This window comes from Panthera onca, chromosome B4 (assembly GCF_046562875.1).
Source record: "Panthera onca isolate mPanOnc1 chromosome B4, mPanOnc1 haplotype 2, whole genome shotgun sequence".
In the NCBI taxonomy this organism is placed as follows: domain Eukaryota; kingdom Metazoa; phylum Chordata; class Mammalia; order Carnivora; family Felidae; genus Panthera; species Panthera onca.
The window spans coordinates 91,924,841-91,937,645 of NC_138345.1; the positions used below are offsets into that span (position 1 = coordinate 91,924,841).

The window sequence follows — 12,805 nt, forward strand, 5'->3', positions numbered from 1 at the left end:
AAATATTGTGGAAAGGTTGTTCACAAGGGAGTCAACTGTGGCTGAAACTCTTAGAGAATGATGGTTGACTTGGGTAAAATGAGTGAAAAGACACGGTGCTACTAGGGAGAAACACAGCATTAAAGTAAAAGGACATGTGGGGGTAAACGAGGGGAAAATTTAGGTATGAATTATGAGGCCAGATCACATTTCATCGGTTTTAACCGTTATTGATTATAACAGTGCCTGACTTTTAGAAAACACAACTACAGGAAAGAACAGTAGGGAAGCGTCAGATTTTATAGTTGGAAGGAAGGAGCTTTTTCTTTTTCTTAACAAGAGCAGTAGGAGAGACCATTTTCGTTGTCGCCTGACTGGGCTTTCCCATTCTTCTTTTAGAAAGGCCTGTTAGCTAGCTCCAATTCCAATTAAACAGATAAAAACGTGGGTACTAAAGCAAAAGATTTGGTATCTGATCTCCCACTGCTGTGTGTGTGTATGTGTGTGTCTGGAAACAATAAAATACACAACTGCAGGATTATTAAATCCATAAGAGTTGACTACAGAGGATAGTCCTTTAGGTAATCTGAATAAAACGAGTAGGCCTGAATACAATCGTTGGTCGTTGACCTTCCTTGCTTTAGGGAGCTAGCTCTTTCATGCACTGAAGGAGCCAGCAGAGACTCCGCTGCCTTCAGAGGATGAGACTACCATCATTCTCAAGGATTAGCGCTAGGAAATCTCTATTACATCTCTGCCAAGAACACTAACTGATCCGCAATGCGCCTGCCCAAACCGCAGCAGCCAAGCTCTGCAGACATCCCACAACAGCAAAAAGAGCTGCAAGAGGAAATCCGAACCCGCGGCAGAAACCAAGGGCGCGGGGAGCTAAACGTTTTATCCACCACAACTGCCTCGCTAGACTACAAATCCCGGCATCCACTCCTCTCACGGAAGCCAATGAGGAAGCTACAAGTTCCTTCAGCCAATCACATCCTGACTCAGTGTAACAACCCCGACTGCATTCTGGGATTTGTGGTTTTCACGTGGCAACACTATTCCCCCGTGGTGAAGGCGAAGTAGGCCACGCGTCCGATTCGAAATGAAAGCTCCTTTTAATAATTCTTATGTTGGTTGCCACGCTGCATCTTAATTATCAGTACTCTATCGCCTTATACTCCATAAGAATCGTAAACCTTCCCCGGTACTGTCGTACAGAAAAAAAAAAAAATCAAGTTATTCTCATATTACAGCATGCTCTTCCCCCTCACCCCCCCCCCGTCCTTTAACCGTCGCTTTCAAGTCTCGCGAGAACAGCCCCTTTTGGTCGTTGTCATGCTTTCTGAAAGGCGGGTCACGCGAAGACTGACGGAGTCTTCAGCCAACAGGATTGCCTTTTAACTAGCGTCTCTACAGCGTGCGTGGGGAGACCTTCGTGAACCCTGACCTCAGCTTTCCGTGGCGTCCCGCGTTCGCCGCCCCCGCCCCTGGAGCGAAGGAGGCGGGTTTTGGCCTCTTGCCCTAGGGAGCGAGTGCGGAGAGAGTGGGAGCGAGACGGATCCGAGTAGAGGCGTCTAGCTCCCCGGAGAGGCCCTGCTGTATTCCTCGCTGCCCATGAGCTCGTTCTCCTGCGAGCAGCGCCGTCGTTAGGCCGGCCCCGAAGCCTCTGCTTCCCCCGGGACAGGCCCGCTCCTCGCCGAGGAGGAGGCAGCCTGTCGAGGCGCCTCCCTAGTCCGCGTCGGCGTCGCGCTGCGACCCTGGAAGCGGGAGCCGCCGCAAGCGAGAGGAGGAGCCCCAGCTACAGCGGCGCCGGCAGCGGGCAGCAGCACCAGCAACGCCAGCGGGCGGGATCGAGGCCGTCAACATGGCGAGCGCCTCGTACCACATTTCCAATTTGCTGGAAAAAATGACATCCAGCGACAAGGACTTCAGGTGAGGCCGAAATCCGACCCTGCGCCCACCCTGGGGTGCCCCATCCGCGGCCCTGGCCCTCACACAGGCCTTGCCCCACCCCTTTGGCCTTGGCGGGTCCCTCTGCCTTCCCGAGGTCTCCGGCCCACCACCCCGCTCCCCGCTCCCGCAGGCTCCTGTGCGCTCCCACCTTCCAGCCCCCTCCCCCCATTCTTTACTCTAGGCGGTTGCCCGCCGCTGCTCTGAGGCCCCTTCTGCGTCCCCAGACGCCGCCACTGCATTCCCTGCCCCCACCCCCAATCCCGAGACATGATTCTCGCGTCCCAGGTGGCGTGAAGGGGCAAAATCACCCGCCGTTGTGGGGAAGGGAGTTGCTCTAGGCTTGGGGACCGGGAGGCCGGGCCTACCGGCCCGCCCGCCTCAGGCACTAGGCCGCCCTGCTCGCTGGGGCTCTGGCTGCTGCCCACTCCGGGCCCCAGGTGCCGCCTCTTTTCCCGCAGCTGGGAGTGGGCCTAGGTGCATTCAGCTTCAATGATGTGCTTGTTTTGGGGCGGCTGTTCCTGGATTGGGTTATAAACTTTTTCTTTGGACCATTCCTTTCGGGAAGGTGGGAAGAAGGGGGTGGGGTGGAGGGGAGCCCGGCTGGGGAAACTTGACTCGCAGGGTTTTCCCGCCAGCGTCTCTTGTCATTTTTCCTTGTCAGGTAAAAACTAAGCAGGAATTGGGGATTCCAGTCTCATTTCCTTATATCCAGAATTACTGCCAGAAAGGTGAATTCCTGAACCTTAAACAGAAGAGTAAAATGAGCAAATGGATCTTACTGATAGAAGTTTTCAAATACGAGGGTGGTGAATATGAAGCCTCATTTATTAGCAGTTGTGTTCCAGAAGACTTGTACAATCGTTTCCAAACCTTGTAGCATGCATATTGAGGAAATATTATATTTTCACGGGTTATCTTGGTTTCTCTTGGTTTCTCTCTCTCTCTCTCTCTCTTTTATTTTTATTTTTTGCATTACAGTAATTGTTGGATTTTTTCCTTCCTACCTCCTATCCTTACTTATCACAGAATAAATAAGCTCCTGGTCTAAAAACAAGCTTTATATTTCTTTGATACCTGTTTTGTTCTCTAAGGCTCGTTGATTGTGTTTTGTGTGCATTTTAAAGAAAAGAACAGATAGTCTTCTATTAAAATCGTGGCTGAAGTCAAAGTCTTAAGGCTATAAGTTATAAGTCTACACAAGTTTTATGTAGATATGAACAGTACTCTTTAACACCTGAAAACCCATCCAGACCTTATCTGCCAGGAAGAAATTTCCCCATTTGTGAAAAGAGAACCATGAAAAATGTAATGATCACGTTCCTAATTAAATTGATGTGCTGGTGTATTCAAATGGCCAGTGAAATACAGTTCTGGTTCTGTGACTTCAAAGCCAGAAATGAATTTTTTTAAGTTTTGCTACCTAGGGAGTTAAGTATTGCATTTGAAACTTTTTAAACCCGGTTTGCTAATACCGAAGATTTTAGTGTTGTGACTTTTTGGAAGAGACATGTTTGTTTTGGGTAGTGTAGATCAAAATCAAGATTATTGGAGAAAATAAAAGTTTTGGTTTTTTGTTTTTTTTGTTTTTTTTTTTGCTTTTTTTAGAGTTAGAATTCTGTTTACTTCCCTTTGGAGCTTTGCTTGCTCCCAGTGCAAGACACTGAAATTGAAATACATATTTGGGTGATATGTACACACACACACATTTAAGTGTGTGTGTGTGTGTATTCATACTTACGGCTGTGTAGAGTGTGTGGTGAGATTTGCCCCCTTCCCATTTCTGTCAGTTTGGCTCATTCTGTAAAAGTACTCAATATCATTCTGATTGTATGCAATTTCATACTAGAGGTAGGTAGCACTTTCCTATAATGGCACTGTTTTGGTCAGCCAGTGAGACTTGAATATGGGTAATATGTTTGGTATAAACAAATCAAGTCATGTGAATGTTGCATATGTGATTTTTGACTGAAGATACTTAAATTTCTTATAAAGATAATACATACATGCTTTCATGTTTTCTTTTTTAAATAAACTATATGAAAGAAATATTGCTCTGATGTTAAGTTATAGTCAGTGTTGAACTTGATAAGAATTATCTACCAGTTTCAGCCAGAGTAAATCAAAACACTGCTTGGTGGATTATTTTTCTAAAAGTGTAATATTGATATATTTCTAATAGTTGGTGAACATTATAGAAAGTTAAGTGTGGAAACCGTGACTTGAGCAATTTGACATTAAGATTTTTTTTTTTTAATTTTTAATGTTTATTTTCGAGAGAGAAAGAGAGACACACACACACACACACAGAATGTGAGTGGGGGAGGGGCAGAGAGAGAGGGAGACACTGAATCTGAGGCAGGCTCCAGGCTCTGAGCTGTCATCACAGAGCCCGACGTGGGGCTCAAACTCACAGAGTGTGAGATCATGACCTGAGCTGAAGTCGGACGCTTAACCGACTGAGCCACTCAGGTGCCCCTTGACATTAAGATTTTTATTAACTCTGTTCTAAAGACATGTCTTATGTTCAAGCCATCTAGTTAACAGACAAGTCTTTGGAACTAAAGCACTGTGTATATTAAATTACAGATATTTAACAGATTGATTAAAATAGTGAGCACTTGAAGTCAAGTATTTTGAACATTTTTCTGTATAATTGCAGTACAGACATTTGAATGTATGTGTTCTATTTTAAAATTATGCCTTTTAACTTCTCACTTGAAATTTATTTTGGTATAAATATCATACTTTGTTGCTACATGTTTTAAAATATCTACCAACAGAAAGATCTTGAGGACAAAGTTAAAAGTCTGGAATATCAAACATGTGCAAGGGCACTTAGCACTACTTGTGCTAAGGGCAGAAGAAAACAATGCTATATCTAAAAGGAAAAAAGAAGATTATTATTCTCATGGTGGAATCCATAGAGAATATGACCTGCTGGTCACAAAATATGGGTTCTAGTCATGGGTTCTAAGGAGTCTTTTCTGTGAACCATCTGTGAAATCTTGGGCAGGCTACTTTATTTGGGATTAAATTTTCACTTTGTACATGAGTGATTACAAAAGGTCCCTAATAGGCCTGAAATTTTAGGTCTCTGGATAACTACATAGTCCATTCATGTAAAGAAATGGGTATAGGCTTCAAAAATTTTCAGATGTCAGCATTTTTAAAGAATCATTTTGTAAGATTTAAATCATGGGTTCAGTTGGGGGGGGGTGTCTAACGTCCTTTTCTTTCGTGTTTTAGTATTCTGTATTCTTTGAAGGTGGTATCTTTTTTTTTTTAATGTTTATTTTTGAGAGAGAGCGAGCGCACGAGCTTGAGAGGGGAAGGGCCAGAGAGAGAGGGAGACACAGAATCCAAAGCAGGCTCCAGGCTCTGAGCTGTCAGCACAGAGCCCGATGCCAGGCTCGAACTCACAAACTGGGAGATCATGACCTGAGCCGAAGTTGGACGCTTAACCAACTGAGCCACCGAGGTGTCCCTGAAGGTGGTATGTTAAGGTTTAGTGTCAGTAGTTAACAGTAGATAACAAAGTGAAAACTTTAGTGTTCATGAATCATGTGAATGCTCCACTTATGAATATTGTTGAAAATTCAGTGAGTTGAGGTAACTAAAGTTTTGCTTTTATTTTCATATGCTTCACCACTAACTGAATTATGGTATTACGAGGAATCAAGAGCTAAAGAAAATTTACCATTATTTTATTTTTTTCTACATAATAGTTAACATTAATGCTTACTGTCGACTTCGTACACTTGATCCTAATTATCTTTATTATACTAGTAAAGTGAATACTAACAATCTCTCTTCCAGTTGAGGAATCTTAGATGTGGTGATATTAATTAAGTACTTGCCCAAGGTGGGTTAGACATTAAATCTGGGATTTCCAGACACCCCCAGAGCATGAACTCTTAGCTACCATGTTATGTTACTTCTCCAGAATTTTGACTAGGGTGCATTTAAGACTAAGAACTTAAATATCAGTTCCTTCTCAGGCTTATGGAATATTTTGTGCTAGAAGATGCTTTTAGTAATTCCCTGAGAAGGACTACAGAATGTTTAAGATCTAGTGCTTGCCCTCAGTAATACTCCATGCTTGTGGAATGGTTAAGACATTTTTATAAAAAGGTGAAGAACCCAGGGCAGTATGTAGTTATTAGGCTTAAGTGGCAGAGAAGATGAAAGCCAGGAGGTTGATGTTCATAGAGTGATCTGAGCTAGGCCTTGAAATTGTAGGTAGAGAAAATGAGTATAAGTATGGAAGCACACTGTACAAAACTCCATTGGGGGAGAGGGAGTAGGTAATTTTGACTGGAGCTGGGGGTCAGTATTGTGTAGGGAACTGATTGAGGGTGGGGACCTTGTTTCACTGAACTGAATCCTGTACTGTTTTGGCCTTGCGGGTTCTTAATAGGTGCTTGTTTTAGTTGAATTGGATTTTAATTCCAGAGTTGAGAGAAAAGCATGTAAGGATTTTGGGAAATGTCTTCCAGAAACCACTGTAAAATCTCCCAATCTTTTTTTTTTAATATCATTTGATACAATTTAAAATAATTTTGTAGTGCATTGCAGAATTTCCTAGCTTGATAATGGTTTATGTTACCAAATTTATTTATTTATGTGTTGTTTTGGACATTAGAAGGTATTTTCTCTTGGAAACTTTAAAATGCTAATTAATAAAAACCTCAGGTCTGGTATGGAATCATAGCCTTTCAGAGCTGGAAAGGACCGTAGAGGTCTTACAGCTGAAAGTATTACATGGGCATTTACAATAATGTAACAATAAATGCTAGCTAGGTTCTCTGGACAACTTGTACTTGTAGAAAAGTAAGTTTAATCAGAAGAAATAGATTTGTAGAGGTTAAGAAGGTGATGTCTGGGCACTTTTTACGTACTTTGCTGGTTGATGGCAGTAAGCTACTGGATTTCACTTATGTGATTTTTCTTGATAAAGGTGTACTGCTAACGCTGATTATCAGCAATGATTAAGGCTCACCACTGAAAAATAGAAGAAAGACCTCATTGAGGAAACTGGGAAGAAGAAAGAGTGCTAAAAATTAGTCTTATTTACATGAACAATACTAAGACTGTCCTAAATTCGTGTTCTAAGGGAATAAATAAGAAAAAATGAGATAGTGGTAAGTTCTTTGAAAGATAATTGGTTCACTGCATGATGCACTTGGCCGGTATTATTTAGCTTTCTTTTGGTAACAAGGGTAAAATTGTGTTTGTACATGAGGGGAGGGTTGTGAGAGCTGCTCATTGTGCAATACGAGGTGTCTGTTTCTACCACTGTTTCTACCACTGTTTCTACCACTGTTTCTACATCTCTACCTTGGATTTACTAGAGATGAATTAATCACCTCAAGGAACTTTCAGTTCAGTAGAATAAGCCAGGTGTTCCTAACTGCAGAGCCTGGCACGATTCCTAATGATGGTACCCCCCAACTGCTTATTGAATAATGAATGAAATGGCACTGCCTGTAGGTTACATCCACCTAGGACTCCTGTAGAAGCCTGGAAGTTAACGTTCTAACTTCCCTGTCTCCCGTCTTAAGCCATTTTTATTCTTACTTTGTCCTGTTAGATTACCATCTACCAGATGGCCCAATTTGGAAAACCTTGATGTCACCCTTCTACCTTTCTCTGTCTCATTTAGTTCCCTGATGAGTATTTCTCAAATTAGTCTTCCTGTCTCAGGCCTCTTTTTAATCCAGTCTGTTGGTAACTCTTCCACTGGAGTTTTCTTTCCTAATGTCACAGCTGATCATTGCCTTCCCCACTAGTTCCCATTGACTGCAAGACAAACTCTAAACTCCTTAGCTGTTGCCCACCTAAGATCACCGATGCTACTTTTCCCCAAATTTCTAACAAGCTCTATGTAACTAATTCAGTGGATATTTTCTTTGTTTATCTACTTGATATACAAGGACTGTTTACCACTTGTTACTCCTTGAAATTCTCTTGTAGAGTCATCCCTGACACAGGTTGGGTTTATTACCATTACAGTGAGGGAGAACACACACTATGCGAAGTCTCAGTAAAAAGATGTTGGGTCCTATTCATTTGGGTAATTTTGGGAAGGGTCTGAGGAAGTGGAGTTTCACATTAGATTGGATTGTTGGAAAGTGGGGCAATTCCATCATTTGACATCCTAATACACGGAGGGCAAGGCTAAAGCAGAGGCAAAACTAATTGGTGAAGAAGCAGCAGTCACTTAATGAGTTAGAAAGGGGATGTTCCGTATTTTGTGGTAAGTGAACTTGTCTGAGATGGATGTTCTATGAGGTTGTTTATGTACAGGAAAACAATATGTTTTAGCTGTAAGCATCAGATGGGTTTGAAATAACATTGAGATAGAGGTATAAGCCTCAGATCAGTTCCTGAAGTGCAGAGCTACAGTTTTTTTCCTTCTCAGTCCTCACTTTTGGCTGCAGGGCATTGATTTATGGTGTTCACACCTTCACTCTTGCCGAGATTTTGTTGATTAGGATTCTGAGGAATGGACATTCAGTGTAGTCTGTAGTTGAGGCAGGTTTCTTAATCGTTTCTCCTGTTGTAAGATGAGTGGTTGAACCATCCAATGTGGCAGTGGCTGTTAAATCACAATAAGACTCCTGAAGGGGTACATACCTGACTGTAACGCCCAAGTCCTGTGGTTTTCCTCCTCCTTCTTTGCCCATTTTCTAACTCATCCCTTACCATCCCCATATCTAATCCATTTCAAAGACTTACTTTAACCTTTTAAATCTCAAATGATTGGTTCTTACTATTCTCGTTAGTTAGTACTATAAAGTTACTATGAATGTTGAATTAGTGATTCTAAGCCTTCTAGAAGTACAGTGGTAGGTTCCTGTGAGCCTCTAGTCACAACATTTTCATAGTTGGTTAGCTCATAACCTTGTTTTGTGTATTCCTGTTTAAAGACACCTTATTTAAACTATGTTGTTGATTCATTCACACGTGCTCACGACCAGCAGCACTAACTTCATGCTTGAAAGAAGCTTATCTAATACATGTATTTTTTTCTGGAAGATACATCACAGCCTTGTAGTTTGGTAACACTAGACAGTACTTCACTATGCTTGGGGTTCATTTTAAACAGCAAAATTACTAACAGAAAGCACAAACATGCAAAAGATGTGGCAATACATAGAGAAGAGGATACTCTACAGTGTGTGAGCTGAAACAAGAATGCATTTACTCTGCTAATAATGAGGATCGATTGTATGTCCAATTTTCTTCCTCCATTGATTGTCATAACCCTGATTCTGGCTACCATCATTTCTCACTTAGACTGCTGCACTAACTCTCCTAACTGTTCTCCATTCAGTTTGGCTGAAGGAAGCTTGGTTCTCTCCAAACTCTTACCATAGTGTATGTAGCTGGAGTAATGTTTCTGAAGTGCACATTTAATCATTTCCATAGTCTCCCCATCTCTACCTCAGATGCCTTTCAGTAGCTTCCCATTGCTTTTCAAATAAAGACTAAAATCCTCATAAGACCCCCAAATCTCTTTAACCTCCTGGTCCTTGCTTACTTGGCCATCTCCCTGCTCCCCGCCCAAAAAAAAAATTTCCTGCTCGTGCTTCAGGTCTCACTCTTCCCTGGTGCACAACCCCCAATGCAGTCTACATCAGGTTATTTTGTTATACCATTGAGTTCTCTTTGTGCCATATTCCTTTCCTTCCCTTCTTAGCATTTATCTCTGTTCATAATTACATATATAATTAACCCATATATGTAGTTTTTTTTTTAATTAAAATGTCTCTATTTGACTATTGTAAACTTCAGGACCGCAGAACTATGTGCTTTTACCATCTCTTGTTTATGCAGAGCCTAGCATAGTACCTGATACATCATTAGGTTCTCACTACATAGTCAATGAGTATATAAGACCTTTCTTATCCTGACCTCAACCTACATTTCCGTCTTCTTCCTGTTAGGTTTCTATCTGTGTCCCAGCCATTCTTAACTGCTTCTTGGCCCTTCACTCTGAAGCGTTACATCCCTCAGCATTGCTGTTGGTGCTACCAACCCCACCCCCACACTAACACAGACAAAAATGAAAATTTTAAATCCCAAACCAGCTTTCCCCATGCAAATTAACACTCAAAGGTGTTAATCCTTTGAGATCCAAACCAATAGTCCGTTCTTTGGTGTGATGATTGTCAAATGTCCTTGAGTATTTTTCAAAATCTGTAAGATTGGGATTTGTACATTTACCTGTCTGCCGTATTAGATGAAAAGGTTAAGAGGAAGGGACTGAGTCTGTTTTATCATCTTCGTTCTTAGCACCATACCTAAAATAGTAAATGCTTAAGAGACATTTTACAAATTGTCTTTTGAATCTGCCATGGACAGATTTTAAGCTCGTCAAACAACTTTCTTATAAGATGATTTATAGTGCAAATTTTTATATCAAATTAACAGGAAGAAATTCTTAGAACCTTCTGGTTTTGGGGTCACCATAAAAAGTAACTTTTGGTATAACTTAATACTATTTCAATCTGTTTTTTCTCATTTGTAAAAATACCTGTTGGTAATTTTACTGGTGCTTATTTCAACTTTAAAAAAAATGTTTAACCATTAATCATAGGTTTTAATTAAAAAATACTTCTATTGAAGTATAGTTGACATACAGTGTTATATTTCAGGTGTATGACATAACGATTCGACAGTTTTAATTTTGTACATTACACAGTTGTCACCATAAGTATAGTCACTATCTGTCATCATACTAAATTATTACAATATTGACTATATTCCCTGTGCTTTACTTTTCATCCCTGCCATTTATTTCATAACTAGAGTTTGTGCCTCTGAATCCCCTTTAATACCCTCTAGGTCCATATATGCTGTTGAAAATGACAAGATTTCATTCTTTTTTATGGCTGAGTAATATTCCATCATTCTTTATCAATCAGTGGACAGTTAGGTTGCTTCCGTATCTTGGCTATTATAAATAATGGTGCAGTGAAGATAGGGGTGCATATATCTTTTTTTTTTTTTTTTTAATTTGTTTAATGTTCATTTATTTTTGAGAGAGACAGAGAGAGAGGGAGACACAGAATCTGAAGCAGGCTCCAGGCTCTGAGCTGTCAGCACAGAGCCCGACACAGGGCTCGAACTCACAGAGTCTGAGATCATGACCTGAGCTGAAGTCAAACGCTCAGCCAACTGAGCTTCCCAGGTGCTCCGTGTATGTATCTTTTTGAATTAGTGCTTTTGTTTTTGGGGGGCAGATACCCATCAGTGGAATTGCTGCGTCCTATGGTATTTCTATTAATTTTTTGAGGAACCTCCATACTGTTTTTCCTAGTGACTGTACCAGTTTGCGTCTTAACCATCAGGGCATGAGGGTTCCCTTTTTTCCACATCCTTGCCAATACTTGTTATTTCTTGTATTTTTGATATTGGCCAATCTGACTGGTGTGAGGTGATACCTTGTGGTTTTGGATTAATCATAGATTTTTGAAAATGAGTAGACTCCTCTGAGGTCAGGAGCCAAGGTTTATTTACTTTTTGTCCTTTGCTCATAGTCCAGCCTTTGTAGCATAATAGGCAGTGAATAAATAAGTGGTAAATAAAGGAAAGAACCTGTGTACCAGTAGACTCCCTTCAGAACCATAAAACAACTTTTTGCCTTTAGATTATTTGCTTTTTTACCTAAGTTGAAGATTGCCATATTCTCTTCAACCAGATAATAAGCGTTTCAGGGGTCTTTAGAGCGCCTAACTACTAACTACTGTCGTTTTATTTCATGGATTTTATGTAAGTTGAATGGCTAAGATGTTAAATGGCTTAAGGTGTGTAGAGTGCCTGCATTAGTATGCTGCTCATTTTTGTTTTTTATTTTCTAGAATATCGTGTGGTTTTGATTTCATTTGTCATCATATAAAATGGAGAGGAGCTTCCAATTAGAACTGTGTTCATTTAAAAAAAGTGCATGCTTACTTTACCTTGTGTAATGCCAATTTGAACACAGGCTTTTCTTTATAAGCTGTTTTATAAAACTTGGTAAGAATTGTGCTTGCATTATAGTTTAAAACTTTGTCAAATCAGCATTAAGTGAATGAACATACTAACTCCTTAAATTCCTAAATAAGTTGTTTTGCTAGTCCTTATCCCATAGTTTATTGCCTATATTGCCAGACTATCTGTGTAGCTATTTATCATTTCAGCTCCAATAGTTGTGTTTTTTAATTGACCTAAACATGGATTTGACATTTCTGTACGTAACATAAAATAACTACACTTTTCCTCAAACTGGATCTGGTTCAAATACAGGAGAAAAGCATTAAGTAATTGTTATTTAAGTAAGGTTATTTCAATAAGTAGAGAAGAACCAAGAACTATGGGAAAAATTCATTTGGCCCTTAAACAGATTTGAGAGGCTTTATTTCAATGTGATTATATATTACTACGAGAAATTACTTTTAAGACCATTGTTTGGTGAGGTATATGAGGAAAAAATCTGAACATCTGTTTACCTTATTTTTATCTCCTGTTAACCCTTTACTTTAAAGCTGAGATTAGACAGTTGATCAATCTGGGTTTTTTGTCAGACTATTCAGTATTAAACTTGTCTGTGGCAGTGGTTTTTGAGGGGTCTGGATGTCAGATGGAATGATGTTCTAGAATCACCTCTTTATCATTTTGAAAATACACCTGATGCCTTGTGATGGGAGGTGGGGTAGAGGTGAGAATTTGTATTTTGGAGGTTTCCCAGTAATTTTGTAATGTGTGACCCACCCCCGTGCCCCAACACACATAATATTAAACAAGAAGGTATTCTTAATGTTTGTAGTTAAAGGCTTCCTAGATAAAATTCAAACTGCATGCAAAGAAAAAATAAAGGCGCCTTTCT

General features: G+C 40.5%; 1 protein-coding gene across 1 annotated transcript in view; it reads left to right on the forward strand.

The window, feature by feature from the left end:
- The first annotated feature begins 1,433 nt into the window (after positions 1-1,433).
- Positions 1,434-12,805, forward strand: part of CAND1 (cullin associated and neddylation dissociated 1) — a 43,033-nt gene continuing 31,661 nt past the window's right edge. The window contains exon 1 of the mRNA XM_060657041.3: positions 1,434-1,911. Within this exon, the coding sequence (XP_060513024.1) occupies positions 1,844-1,911 (68 nt within the window). The 5' untranslated portion in view covers positions 1,434-1,843. The remainder of the gene's footprint in view (positions 1,912-12,805) is intronic.